This window comes from Pagrus major, chromosome 17 (assembly GCF_040436345.1).
Source record: "Pagrus major chromosome 17, Pma_NU_1.0".
Classification (NCBI taxonomy): Eukaryota; Metazoa; Chordata; class Actinopteri; order Spariformes; family Sparidae; genus Pagrus; species Pagrus major.
This window is the reverse complement of record NC_133231.1, coordinates 27789033-27802419: the sequence shown is the minus strand read 5'-3', so window position 1 is coordinate 27802419 and position 13387 is coordinate 27789033. Positions and strand designations below refer to the sequence as shown.

The following is a 13387-nucleotide window of genomic DNA, read 5'->3' as shown; positions in this document are numbered from 1 at the left end:
GCTCGGTCCATGTGGGGAAATCATCAAGGTTTTTTCCTCATTAGTATTAATGAGCTGTCTCATCAAGTCAGCCATCAAACCAAACCAAGCTAATCCAGAACATCTATCATCAATGCTTGAATGAGTACTCAAATGATTTGCTTAAGTAAAAATACTAATTCCAAAGTTCACCCCAAAATCAAAAACACATATTTTTCCTCTAACCTCTAGTGATATTAGCTATTAAGACTGTTTTGGTGTGAGTTGCTAAATTTTGGAGCTATCGGTCGCAGAGATCTCTGCCTTCTCTCGAATATAATGGGACTAGATAGCACTCGGCCTGTGGTGCTTGAAGTGTCAGATAAAGACAATTGAAAAACTCAACAGCAGAAATCATGACCCGGTTACTCAAGATAATACGGCCGCCAACCGTATCAAGTGTGCATCCACTCATAATTTAGTCCAGTGGTTCCCAATTTAGGGGTCGGGCTCCTATAAAGAGTCACAGGATAAAACAGAGGGGTCATGAGATAATGAATGGGAGAGCAATGAAGGAAAACAAAGATCTACTATGCAGATGTTTGTTTCACTTTCCTCTCTTTTTGATTTTGTTGTGAAACAGTGTATAATTTGACATCTGTGAAGAGTTATTTAAATGAAACCACCAAAGAAGTGTAGAGGTGAAATCTGTCTTTGTTGGAGCTGCTATCATAGACATCTGTGACAGTGGGCCCCAACTTGACACTGTTTTCAAGTCTTAATAGTTGGAAACAATCCGAACCATTTAATGTCTGAGTGTTGGACAAAGGCAACTGGACTTGCTCGAGGTTCTCGTTTGATGACTGAGGTTCTTTAATTTAATCCTCAACAATTAGTTTTGAGCGTATCACAATGATTTATATGCAAATTCCTACAAAATCCTAATCTTAGAATCTTAATCTGAAAAGTAAGCTGTCAGTGTAGTGGAGTAAAATGTACAATACTCCCCTCTGATATGTAGTGGAGTGTGAATGTAAGGCAGAATAAGATGTATGAGACATGTTAACACTTGATTCTAAATATAGAACAGTTTCAGGGTCTGTCACTGTGGTGACTGTTGTTATACTCTGTTGCCATGATGCAGGTTTTAAACTGAGAAGACGACGGATCACCAACGAGCCAACAGGAGGACCTGGAAACTGCCCGCACCTGGTGGAGGCGGTGCCCTGTGACGAGCCCAGTTGTTACGACTGGCAACTGGTCGGCCTGGATGAGTGTATTCCTGATGATGAGAAGCCTTGTGGCCCCGGCACTCGGCTGGCACAGGTCCAGTGTGTCAACAGCAACGGTGAGGGGGAGGGGGGATTCAGTCACATTGTTTTAATAGATAAGAGGATTTCACTGAATTTGAAATAAAATTCCGACTTTCTACTTTCTCATCCAGTGAGTTCTGCTTTTGACCCATCTCCATTCCCTTTGAAGAAGTGCTGGTCTCACATTGTGTGGCAAATCCCATATTTTTCAAGGTCACCTCTCCACTGACCCTCCACCTCCCGCTGTACAGCCTTGTACGTGAGGAGATTTCCATGACTGCACTCCTGGTTGCCATTCATCAACTTTGTGAGGAGTTCTCTGCCTCCACTCCTCCTTCCTCTCTCCTCCTGTCTCCCCCCCTGTTAAACCTCTCCTACTTTAACGCTTGCTTGATTCAGCGTCGCCTCCTCTCTCACGCTGTCTCTCTCATTACTGTCTTCCTCTCAGCACGCACAATTAAACCTTACTCACACTAAATCAAATCAATCCTCCATGGCCCTGAGTCTTGGAGTATCTTGTGCCCTTTGCTGCTCCTGATTTTTACTGCTACTCTTTATTACTGTAAATCTTTAATACAAGGGGCGATGGTGCAGACATGCTTTCCAGACTTTCTATTGCCTTCAGGTTGTGGACAAGTGCCAGGCAAAATAAGGTACAACACAGTATCGATTTTTATTCAGTTGCTTTTTTCCAGCGCGGTGTAGATTACATACCGTTTATATTTATTCAGCATGTAAAGTTAGAAAGTGCTGCGGCTCTTGGAATCTAATTCTGTTCCAAATGTACTCAGTAAATCTTCATTTTACGATCCCGTGCGGTGACTTTGTTCATGTTTTTGCCTTTAATGCACTTGATGTGTCCTTCTAACGTCTCCCACAAATCACACTTCTTGCATTAACTGCAGGTATTCAGTGAAGTTGGTCCGTTGGAGAGCGGTGGCCTGTAGTGATGGAGTTAACAGAGACTCTGCACTGTTCTTTCTCCCCTGACTTCAGTTGATTGATCCCCACCCCACCACACACACACCTTCACTCCCTCATCTGATGAAAATTGATTTGTTCTGTTTGGGTTTTCACTCCGCTTTTCGCCTCAGAGATTTTTCACTGCAATGTCAGCTGTATATTTTCTCCAAGTGTGTCCCAGTCATAAAAGAAAAGGCCACACAGCCGGGCCCCAGACAACAGGCGAAGGTCGATACAAACGTTATTGAAACTGGCTATTGATATTCCCCTTGCTGACTGCCTGCCCACTTAGGCAGAGAGCTGTGTCTTCTCTGCACACTGAGCATGGAGGTTTTCCTCTCATAGTGGGTGTTCTGTTCATTCATGTTTTTCTCTGTGTGAGCCTGAAAAAACTGCCGGGGTCCCTTGTCACTTCTTATTTGCGTGCCTTCTCAGTTCAGTCATGACTGGTTCACTGCATATCTGTCAAAGTGACATCTTAATGCAAAGTCAGGCCCAGTCTGACTTTTGAAGCTCGAGCAATTTTCCTCTGCTTGAAATTTCAATTCAACCATTAAAAGCTTTACATTTTCCTCGATGTATGCATCACTTACAGGAGAAAATATTCTCTGCATGGTTCATGGCAGCACTTGAAGCAACGCAGATGAGTATGTGGGTTAATATAATCCACTTATGGCCGATGCAGGGAGCTCATTAATAAAACATCATCAACGACGGTGTAAAAATGTTGGAGTCCCATGTGAGTTTGCTTTTGCCATGTTCAGTGCCACTTTAGTATGGAGATGGGCCGAGTCAAGAGTGCACCAATATGAATATTCTACCGATAATCCATAAAACGGGGTCATAATCAGCCGTCATATCAATATGGAAAACACAAGTGAAACATGTTGAATTATTTCTGTGGTGAATCACAGAAAACAAGAAATATTGGATCAACTCCAAACATCAGATGTGTCAGTGCCTAGAATGCTTTTTGCTATTTCTAGTGTTTAGTTAGTTAGTTAAATAAGGTTGAGTTTGGATTTGAAGTTGCACAAAGCAATTTATCAGCCTGAAGAGGCCAAGAGACAGCAGGAAATAACTGTCTGACTTTGTAATTTATTCAGTTACATTAATATTGTCCATAAATCTTTCAGTGAGCTGTCCGTCAACTCCACCTCCATCCTCATGAAATTAATCATCATGTTTGCAAACCTGGTTTGGTTCAAGATTGCTTGATATCAAACATAAAAGATGAATCACTGCTTCATTAAATCAACCTTTTCTGGAATGTCTACTCTCTCAACGTTGTTTAGTAAATAGTTTTGTATTATGCTTTTATTGTTTCCTTCAAATTTCCACTTCATGTGGCAGATTTCTTTACCAGCCACATAGCTCGGTCAAAGGATGCCAAGTCGAATCTCATGCCAATTTGGAATATATCCTTCCTAAGTCGTCCTAGGGACAACGGGCGGCTTAAGAAAACAAGCACGCCTCTACAATTTCAATTGAGCTGTGTGCTTGACATTGCGCCATCAATTAAGACACACAGCTGTTCATTTTCCCAGCTGCTCCAACAGTCTCTGGACTGAAGTGTAGTTTGAGGGTGATAATCTATTTCTTTCAATTAATCTTTAAGCCTTCCAGTTTATTCTCATTACCCAAGTTTCCACCTTTTCTATCCTCAATAGGCAAGTAAAAGCAACAGGTTTCACTCAGCAATGCATGAGGTAATTTTAATTTTCTGTCTTCCTGGAGTTATGGGTTCAGCATGTATTCCCCAGTTGATAGATACTTTTATGAATGTACTAAGGGGCATAAAACGGTGTACACAAGTAAATTGTCAAAGACCCCAGAATTTGCACTGTAGCTCGGTGACAAAAACATGGTGATTAAGAGGTAATTACAGCGGTCAGACTAATGAGGATATCTTGGTAATAATATTCATTTTTAAATAAAAAAAAAAAAGAAGGTAGTGTTGGGCTAATTTTTTACATCATGGGGACATATAATTGGCTAATATCAGTGCAGTACTTTTACTATCACAAGAGAATTCCTTGGACCAAATATTAATTTTATTATTTTTATGTAATTCAATCAAACTTCCTCTAAAATGACTGTAATCTATCGCCTGGAGGCACAGATGGCAGTTTCTGAGAAACAAACTTGGCCCATAAATGCATATGAAGTTTTGACTATAATTACCCTGAAACAAATGCAAAACCACCTGTTTTAGCTTTCAACATAAAACTCTTATATTTTGGACTATATTACTTGAAATAAACTGAAAGGGCTGGACGCATATGGAATTTAAACATTTTATGAACCATAAACCAAAGGACAGAAATGCAAAACACATCTATATTTTGACTTTTTAGGGCCAGAAAATACCATGATACTGTGAAACCGTGGAATCTTATGCTATTGCAACCCTATTCTGAGATTTCTCTGATATACCCCTATTATTGGGTTCAATTTAAGTTTTGCCACCCAATCATGTGAATCTACTGTGTTGTTCCCAAAATATTACCACGTTGTTCCCTTGCTATTAGTGAATTGTACAATGTAGAGAGATGTTATAAGTATATTTTACATTAAAATGTAGCTTCAGGCTGTCCTTCCTGTCTTCCTCTTGGTGGTTTTTATTTTCTATCACTGTGTTCTTCAGGAGAAGAGGTGGACAGAAATCTCTGCTCGTCCTCCCCGGCTCTGGAGCCCGTGCCCTGTGAGGTGCCTTGCTCGAGGGACTGCGTGCTCAGCGATTGGACCTCCTGGTCTACTTGTTCTCAGACCTGCTCAAGCAAAACCATCGAGGGAAAGCAGATGAGGACACGCTCAATTCTGGCTTACAACGCCGGGGAAGGTGAGTCTCCACCTGTCGACAGTGCGACAGTCTCCTGCACCATCTTGTATGGAAATATATGTAGATTAGGCCTGGATATTGGCTTAGTCATGGCCTTTCAAGTCGTCCTTTGCTGTCACTCACTGAATGTCTGGATTTCACACTTGTCTGCATGTGCATTTGTCCTTATCTCAAACAGTCTGCTTATCTGTCCTGGTGATTATTTCTGTTGGTCCGTCTCCTCGCCTGACACTCACTTTTTATCTGTTTCTATGATCATTTCTCTGCATATGCTTGTTCTCCCTGGTCTAAATCTCTGTGTGCGTCCACTTGTCTGTCTGTCTGTCTTAATTTTTGTCATGTCTCCAAACATTTTCCTTCTGTCTTATCTGGCTGTGTGTGTGTGTCTGTGTGTGTGTGTGTGTTTCCTCACAGTCACTGCAATGGTTGTGGCGTGGATCACAGTGATGGAGGGTAACATTTGTAATTACAGTCTGCTTGTAGCTGTTTTAAACCTCTAGCCGTGTGTTTTCACAGTCAAATTAAAATTGTTAGCTTGTTTTGACTCGTAAAAACTGCACTATCAACACAGCTTTAGGGTAACTTATAATTGATTTAGAATTTATTCAGTCAGTTGTAATGCAGTCAGGCCTTGTTGGTGGCCATGTGTGAAATAGCTTGATTATGTTAGCTGTTGTTCTGTTGTTCTGCTGTAGTGTTAGTTTGTGTACTGCATATCTCACCTGTCACATTAACATATGTAATGTCTGTATTCATCGAAGGTCTTTCACGGGTGCCAAAGTTTCCAGAACTTTTCGGTAAATCTTTGACTTTAGATTATAGATATAGTGGCTGTACTTGTCGTAGCTTTAGAGTGATCTAGAAACACAAAGGAAATCATATCAAACTATAGTCTGCTACCTGTTCAGACACACTTTTTTTTATGAACACACACACTGAAGAACAATACCTGAAAGACGCTTTGTATCTCCATCACAGGTTTCCCCCTGCAGAGTAGATTATCTGATTAGATTTTGAGCTCCTTGGCAGATTTCACAGCTCCTGTGTTGCATATTAATGAAGAAAAAGAAAATGTTGAAACTAAAGGAGCCACTCAAAGCTTTTTTTAACATACAGGGTTAATGTAAATCAGCAACCACCAATACGTTGGCATAGAATTACGTTCAAATTAAAACATTAATAAACCTAATTAATGATCTATTCAGCTAACTGCTTACATTTAATTCCATGGTGATTATTGTGGGACCAGTAATCACCCAAGTGCCATTTACTGTTTGACAGCCATCAGTTGAATGATATTCAAGATGAATGCTAAGTGCCACTTGCTCCGGCTCTTTGTGAATGAGCCATCAAACTGTAATCTATCCTGCAAACATGAACACATTCAAATATCTCACATGCTGGCCTTGTTTGTAACCCCATCATGTGGCCTGTGTTTCCTGTAAGCTGCTTCGCATTTCCCCCATTGTCTGACATGCAGCTTTTCTGGGTCATTGTTCAGGAACGGTTCGTGTTCATTTGGCACCGTGTCATGCTCCTGGTGGGACTAGCATCACCATGTTGTTAGTCAGCTAAGCTGGCATGGCGCAGTGAGCAGAGAGGTAGTCATTCTCACTAGTCATTAGGTTGAGATTTGTCTGAGTTGGCAGTCTGTGATTCAGGCCCAACTGTGTGCACACCACCGCTCATTACGGAGCTGGCTCTGTGCCAACTCCAGCAGCAAAATACAGGTGTGGAGGACTCTCAGCCCCGCAATGCCTCTCAATCTTTGCTGAAAGCTCCAAGTGTCGGCAGTTACTCCAAGCCGCAGAGGGCTCTCTCAGTACATCGACCCAGCAACTGAATGACTGACTGACTGACTCACAAGAGAAATGAGAGGCAGGCAGGCACAGAGAGAGGGGAATGGGAAAAACAATAGATGGAGGTTGTACACATCATAGTAGTGCTCTCAGAGTCTGACCTGTGCCTTGCAGTCATAAATAGTCCCTAGAAAACCAAAATGTCTGCGTGAAAAGAGCTCTTATCTCCCCGTATGTGAACACACCAGTATGTCTGCAGTGTTTTAGTAGTACCAATACCAACAGTAACAATAAAATAAAACATGAATGCAAAGCACCTCTCTGTACCTCTGCTATGATGATTTGTTTCCCCTGGGAGTTGTGGCGGTTAATTACTGTTCAGGTTTCCCCTTGAAGTCCAACTCAGTGGCACACAAAGTTAAATACTTTGTGTGGAAGCCAGACTGCTTCACAAAATTCATTGCATAAACATTTATTAATGATAAAGTGTAGCACCTTCTAAACAGATACTTTATATCGGGAGAACAGATGTGTGTTTATAGGTGCATACTAGCTGTATCTGTAGTTGGCGTCTTAAATAAATGAAGGTCAGAAGGATTGTGGAGAAAGTTATCTGTGTTCAGACTTGTGCTTTTCAGGAGCTTATATAGATTTCTATCCAGCATCCAGCTATCTCAGTGGAGAAACTATTAATGATGATGATGATGATGATGATGATGATGTGACATTTGTTGGGGTCAGTTTCAGAGTCATTAGGGCCACTTGTGGGTCGTTGCAAGTACTGCGTTATAAGACTGGTGTGTCACACATTTTACTTTTTTACACTTAATCCATGTCACAGAATTTTAAACCAAGGTCTTTGGTGTGCAGGTGTTACTTTTTCATTAACACTGTGTCTTGAAGGCCTTGCACCTGTGTGATGTGAGTAAAACTTCTCTTCAACACGTTTTACCTTTATCAAAAAATAGGAGCTTCTGTGACTACTCTTGAGAATATCGAAATCGCACATGTCCATCTCACAACGTTTTCAGCATTATCTTGAGTTAACGTTTCTGGGTATTGGGGTGTCATATAAGTGTTTGGCATTCCTGTAACCCCAAAGACATTTTGCAGTAGAATAAGAGGATTGATGACACTACAAGTGAAATGGCAGTAAAGCATGCGCAAAAATCAGGGACGTTAAGCACTAAGCAGATACAATGACAATGATGAAAATAAGATATCACTACGAACATTTCTTAAATCTTTATCACAGTTAAACTCAAAATTGAGCAGTCTCAGATAAATTAACTGGAGCCTCAGTGTGTAGCCTCCGGGAAGCAAACTCACATCTCAAGGTTTTTAAATCTTGAAACTGGCTCATTTACAGTCTCTTCTCAAAGTTTTTATTTAAAAATATCCATCTCTTTCTGTTTAAGAATATGATTTTTTATAAGGCTAAATTCTGGGCCATGTTTTTTTTGTAAAAATGTTTAAAAAAAAAGTGACATTAAAAATGAGTGACCGGGTTGGATGCTATATATGTCTTAAAATCCTGGTGCGCTCTTGGAAACATAGCAATTATCATTCTTTTTTGCACTGTCAACGATAACATATAAAGTATAAAGGCTGGTGAAAGCATTTCTTAAACAAGAGAACTCCAGGACACCATTATTATAAAGGGGCTTTTATGTGTTTGAGTGGAGATTTCATTAAGTGCGTTCAGATGTTTATATGTGCTAGATTTAATGGAGCTCCTTCCTGAAGTGTGCGTCAAACTGAAGCCCCGAGTCTGAATAGCAGTTAACTGTATCAACGTCTGTGGTCTTAATTCATGATATGTCATTTCTGTATGTAATGTTCCACTATTGCCATTAATTACTGTACACCTTATACCTGTTCATCCTGTGTCAAACTTCTAATAACAATAATAATAATAATAAATAATCTTTATCTATAGAACCCTACGTTACATCTATGTTACAAAGTGCTTCACAAAGGAAGCAAAATAAAACAGATAATTCAAAAAATCCTCAGGTTTTAAAAGGAAACAAGAAGACATTAAAAATATAACATTAAAACTCAAGTAAAATCAGGATAGACTCTTCAAACAAAGTATGTTTTAAGAAGAGACTTAAAGGAAATCACTGACTCAGTTGACCTGATTTCCTCAGGCAGATCTCTAACATATTCATATCTACTCCTTACTGTTCACTATACATTTGTACATACTCTGCACTTCACTGCTTTATACACTTCTGGTTAGATGCTAAATTTCCTTTCATCGTCTTAGGACCCATACTGTGTGTAATGACAGTGAAATAATCTAATATAAGGCAGGAAACACAAAGTTAAAATATTTTCTCCTTTTGTAGAAGTTTGTATATTAAATTTGCCAGCAGACTGTTGTATATTTCGATATCCAAAAGACACTGAGCAACATTACCCTTTCTTTTGACTTGTGTTTCTGACACTTAGTCAACGTTACGTCCAATATTTAATCTCTTTTTGGCTTTGTTTTGGTCTCCACCAACTCTTGATTGAAATGTATGGCTGTTAAGCGGCTACACCTTTCACATTACACATTTTCATTTTTTTTAAAAAGATATTTATTCGTTTTTACTTTCCCAACAAGTAGCATACCTTATGGTATCCACAGAAAGAAAACAAAGACTACACATAAAAACTAACCAACCAACCAATACACACAACACCAGAGGTTACATTGTTAATGCGCAACAGGTATAATCAGCAAAAGCCTCGCAGCGTGATGGCAGAGACACGTAGGATTCAGAAATAATCCGTGTATCATTCGTTCATTCGTTTTTCAAAATAAAACCAAAAATAAGAAAACGAAAAAACAATTCCTTTTCTCAGTATTCGTTTCCTAAACTAAAATGAAAAAACGGATAACGACTCGTTTTTTTCAGTTTTCGATTTTATGCTCAAATGAATAATGGAAAAAACGGATAACGAGCGTTTCCCGTTTCATGTTTTATCCCATTTTGATCTGAAAAAAGTTCAATGAGCCGGAAGCGGAAGTGACCGTCTCTGTCTCTGTACTGCGAGGGCGCGCAAAACAAAAATAATGGCAGGACTTGAGGATCATGCAGATATAATTGGACAGCTTTTTGAGGATGGTAAAACGCATGCCGAGATTTCTACCACGCTCTGGTAACGTCAGAGAATTGACTGGCTCTGCTAACGTTAGCTTTGCTCCAGGCCACTTCCGGGTGACGGTAATTTCCGGTGTAGGTACCAAATGCTTGCAACATGAAACGGGAAACGCTCGTTATCCGTTTTTTCCATTATTCATTTGAGCATAAAATCGAAAACTGAAAAAAACGAGTCGTTATCCGTTTTTTCATTTTAGTTTAGGAAACGAATACTGAGAAAAGGAATTGTTTTTTCGTTTTCTTATTTTTGGTTTTATTTTGAAAAACGAATGAACGAATGATACACGGATTAGAAATGTATAGAATTCGTCTGTTTGTGAATGTAATATACATGTGAGCTACTAAATCCGACACATCATCATTTAATCCATTGGAAAAACAAAAACAAAGAGAATTATGTTGTTTTCTTACGCTATAAATTTTGATCTTCCCTTTGTTTTGGTTTTCCCAGGTGGCACCCTGTGCCCAAACAGCAGCTCCCTCCAGGAGGTTCGGAACTGTAACGAACACGCCTGTACAGTTTACCACTGGCAGACGGGGCCCTGGGGCCCTTGTACCGAAGACCCCTCAGCCTCGTCCCTCAACACCTCCATGAGTGTCCGTGGCGGCAGTGACGGTCAGGGTCCCTGCTCCCTGGGAATGCAGACTCGTAAGGTCATCTGCGTCCGTGTCAACGTGGGACAGGTGCCACCCAAGAAGTAAGCTTTATTTTCTTACTATTTTCTTTACTTTCTTACTTTCTACTTCTGCTTTTTCCGCAACACTTGTTCATGTTTGCAATATAATTTAAGTGGTATTGGTGTTTATAACTGTGAAATCAGTTCCTGGAGTCTTGTGTTGAAATAAAAATTGCCCACTTCTTGGAACTACAATCCTCTGGCTTTGAGCAGCCGTTCTCAATCATGTGCTATCAACATCCAAGAGTAGGCACGTTTTCATTTCAAATAAACCTCTGCATCAGCTGATTTTACTGATTTGCACACACTCATCTAAAAAGAAGAAACCAATCAGTTAAATCTGGAGCAGCACTTCAAAGAATAGACGACAGGGAGCGCTTTGGTTGTCTCTTGATGTGTGAAATCATTTGTTAAAGAACCTCTTTTGTTTTGGGTAGTCGACTGATGAACACAGAGAAAGGTTAGAGTCATTCTTCAAGCAAAAATGTAAAAGCCTTTCTTATGTTGCCGAGTCAAACAGTGATCTGTTAGGATGAATAAGCGAATAGAGAAGGCATTAAGTCACTTTTGTTTGTTTACTTGAAAGGACATCAGTGGTAAACCTTCCAGAGTAAGATTGAATGGTGCATGCAGATATGTGTGTGACATTGAAAGCAAGTGAGATTTTAAAAACTAAAGAAGAGTCAGGAGGTGAGAGACAGATGAGAGAAGAAGCAGCGATGGAAGCAAAGTGACAGCAGGCGAGTAAAGTGAGCCAGAGACAGAAACAAGGAGCTGGTTAAGTAAGCAGAGCAGACTCTACGTGAAGTTAACTCCCAATTCATATCTCCCCTTTGCAGGCGACCACAGATAAATAAATAATCTCTCCGTCCCTGAAAGCCTAATTAACCCTGCCGTTTTGGGCGCTAGTAATTTCTCATTGATGATAATGACAGTAATTAAATGGGATTGATACTTTAAGGCAATTTAATCATGAGGCAGATGAGAGGCAAGATGTTTGCGGTTAGCTCTGACGACCACACTGCGGGACTCAAAATATGCTGTCGAGTTTACTTTAACGTCTGCCAGAAAGTTCGGCTCTAGCCCGGTGTCAGTTATGCTTGACTGATTCACTCGACAACAAAAGATAAAGCAGTAGATGTGCTTGTGTCAAAATCTGTGGATAAGAAACACAGAGTAGATTTAGTGCTTGCGACAAATAGAAAAAAAAAAAAAGGTCTCTAGTGTTGAATTTGTTCCTTTTCTTTCTCACTATTTTATAAGGTCAGGAAATATTCCTCCTCATGTCTTACACCTCCCAAGAGTGGTTCTCAGTGAGGACAGGACGGGTTCATAAATTATTTAAAGAGTCGGAGTGCCTTGTGTACGAGGTAAATGTGATTCATAGAGAGCACCACGTGATAAAATGAGGATTAATGTCCAGTTCAGTGGTGGCTGACCCAGACTCTGCTGCTGCACTTATCAGGCTGCAGAGGAGAGGTCCAGGTTGTCTTTTATCGTGTGTGTTTTATTCTTACAGAGCTGAAACAAGACAGACACAAGTCAGGTGGGTTGCAGGAGAGTCGGAGGGTTAGAGGTGTTGTGGGTAATGCCACTGAGTAACTGACAGAGAGAGGTTTCAGTCGATCTGCCTCCATTACCTTTTGTTTTCACCGGTCAATGTAAGCAAGTATCATTTGTAATAAGGGCAAAAGAACAACATGTAACAGTATCACTAATTACGAATGAAAAGAAGTTTCTTTATTAAAGTGGACTCCCGTCGAGCACCTACTCACCCACTCAGTGGGTGGTTTTAGTTTCTGACCTCAGCTGAGGTGGTTTGAGGTTTTGAATAATGCATTTCACACACTCAACTTAAAAAATGCCAGGAGATGTTCGACATTTTCAACCATTAGGTGATTTGTAATTACAATAGGTCATCTTTGATTTCTATTATGTTGTTGCTGTTGTTTTTATTTTTTGCTCAAATCAATTTTGAATGGCTGTTTGGCAACAGAGTACGAAGAAGTCCACTGGACTGAACGGCACAAAAAGTCAGACTATCGACAGGTTGTTGACAATTATCTGCTTTATAAAACACTTGTTTGAAGTGAAAACTGCAGCATTAAAGGATAAAATAGTACTAATATGCCCATACGTAAATTATAAAGTGCTATTTGTTGCTATTATGTTGTTATTTTAAAATTATTACTTCCCCTATAAATGTCACTCTTTTCCTGAGGTTCCCAAATCATATTTTAAGCTAGAAACTTTGGATAATACATGATAAATAAAAAACTTCAAAAATCCTATTCAAATCCAAAATCTGACATTAATCTTCCATATGTGTTAGATTTTGTGGTAATGTTTTAGTGGAACAAGAATTCCTCTCAGAAGTACACTTTATTTGAAATAGAAAAAAAACACATTGCCTACCGTTCAGAATCGATCGGATGGTCTGTTTTTAAACATTACCATTTTAAATCTACTGTGTGGAGAATTTATGATCATAGGCTTATATAAAGGATTATTATCTCTCTGAAGTGGGATTTAGGTATTAAGCCTCCACCCCACGAGTATGATTTTAAGATTTTCTCGAACCTCCTGTATCGTTTTCATCGAACGACCTTTGAAACTTATTATAAACAATATTTAACCAAACACCTGAACTGTAAGCTGCCAATTTTAGCAAGAAAATTAC

At 39.7% G+C, this 13387-nt stretch overlaps 1 protein-coding gene across 1 annotated transcript in view; it reads left to right on the top strand.

Annotated features, from left to right (window-relative positions):
- Positions 1–13387, top strand: part of thsd7ab (thrombospondin, type I, domain containing 7Ab) — a 147154-nt gene that overhangs the window by 70674 nt on the left and 63093 nt on the right. Inside the window, exons 7-11 of the mRNA XM_073484541.1 lie at positions 1103–1306; positions 4882–5076; positions 5491–5529; positions 5838–5873; positions 10482–10728. Of these exons, the coding sequence (XP_073340642.1) occupies positions 1103–1306; positions 4882–5076; positions 5491–5529; positions 5838–5873; positions 10482–10728 (721 nt within the window). The remainder of the gene's footprint in view (positions 1–1102; positions 1307–4881; positions 5077–5490; positions 5530–5837; positions 5874–10481; positions 10729–13387) is intronic.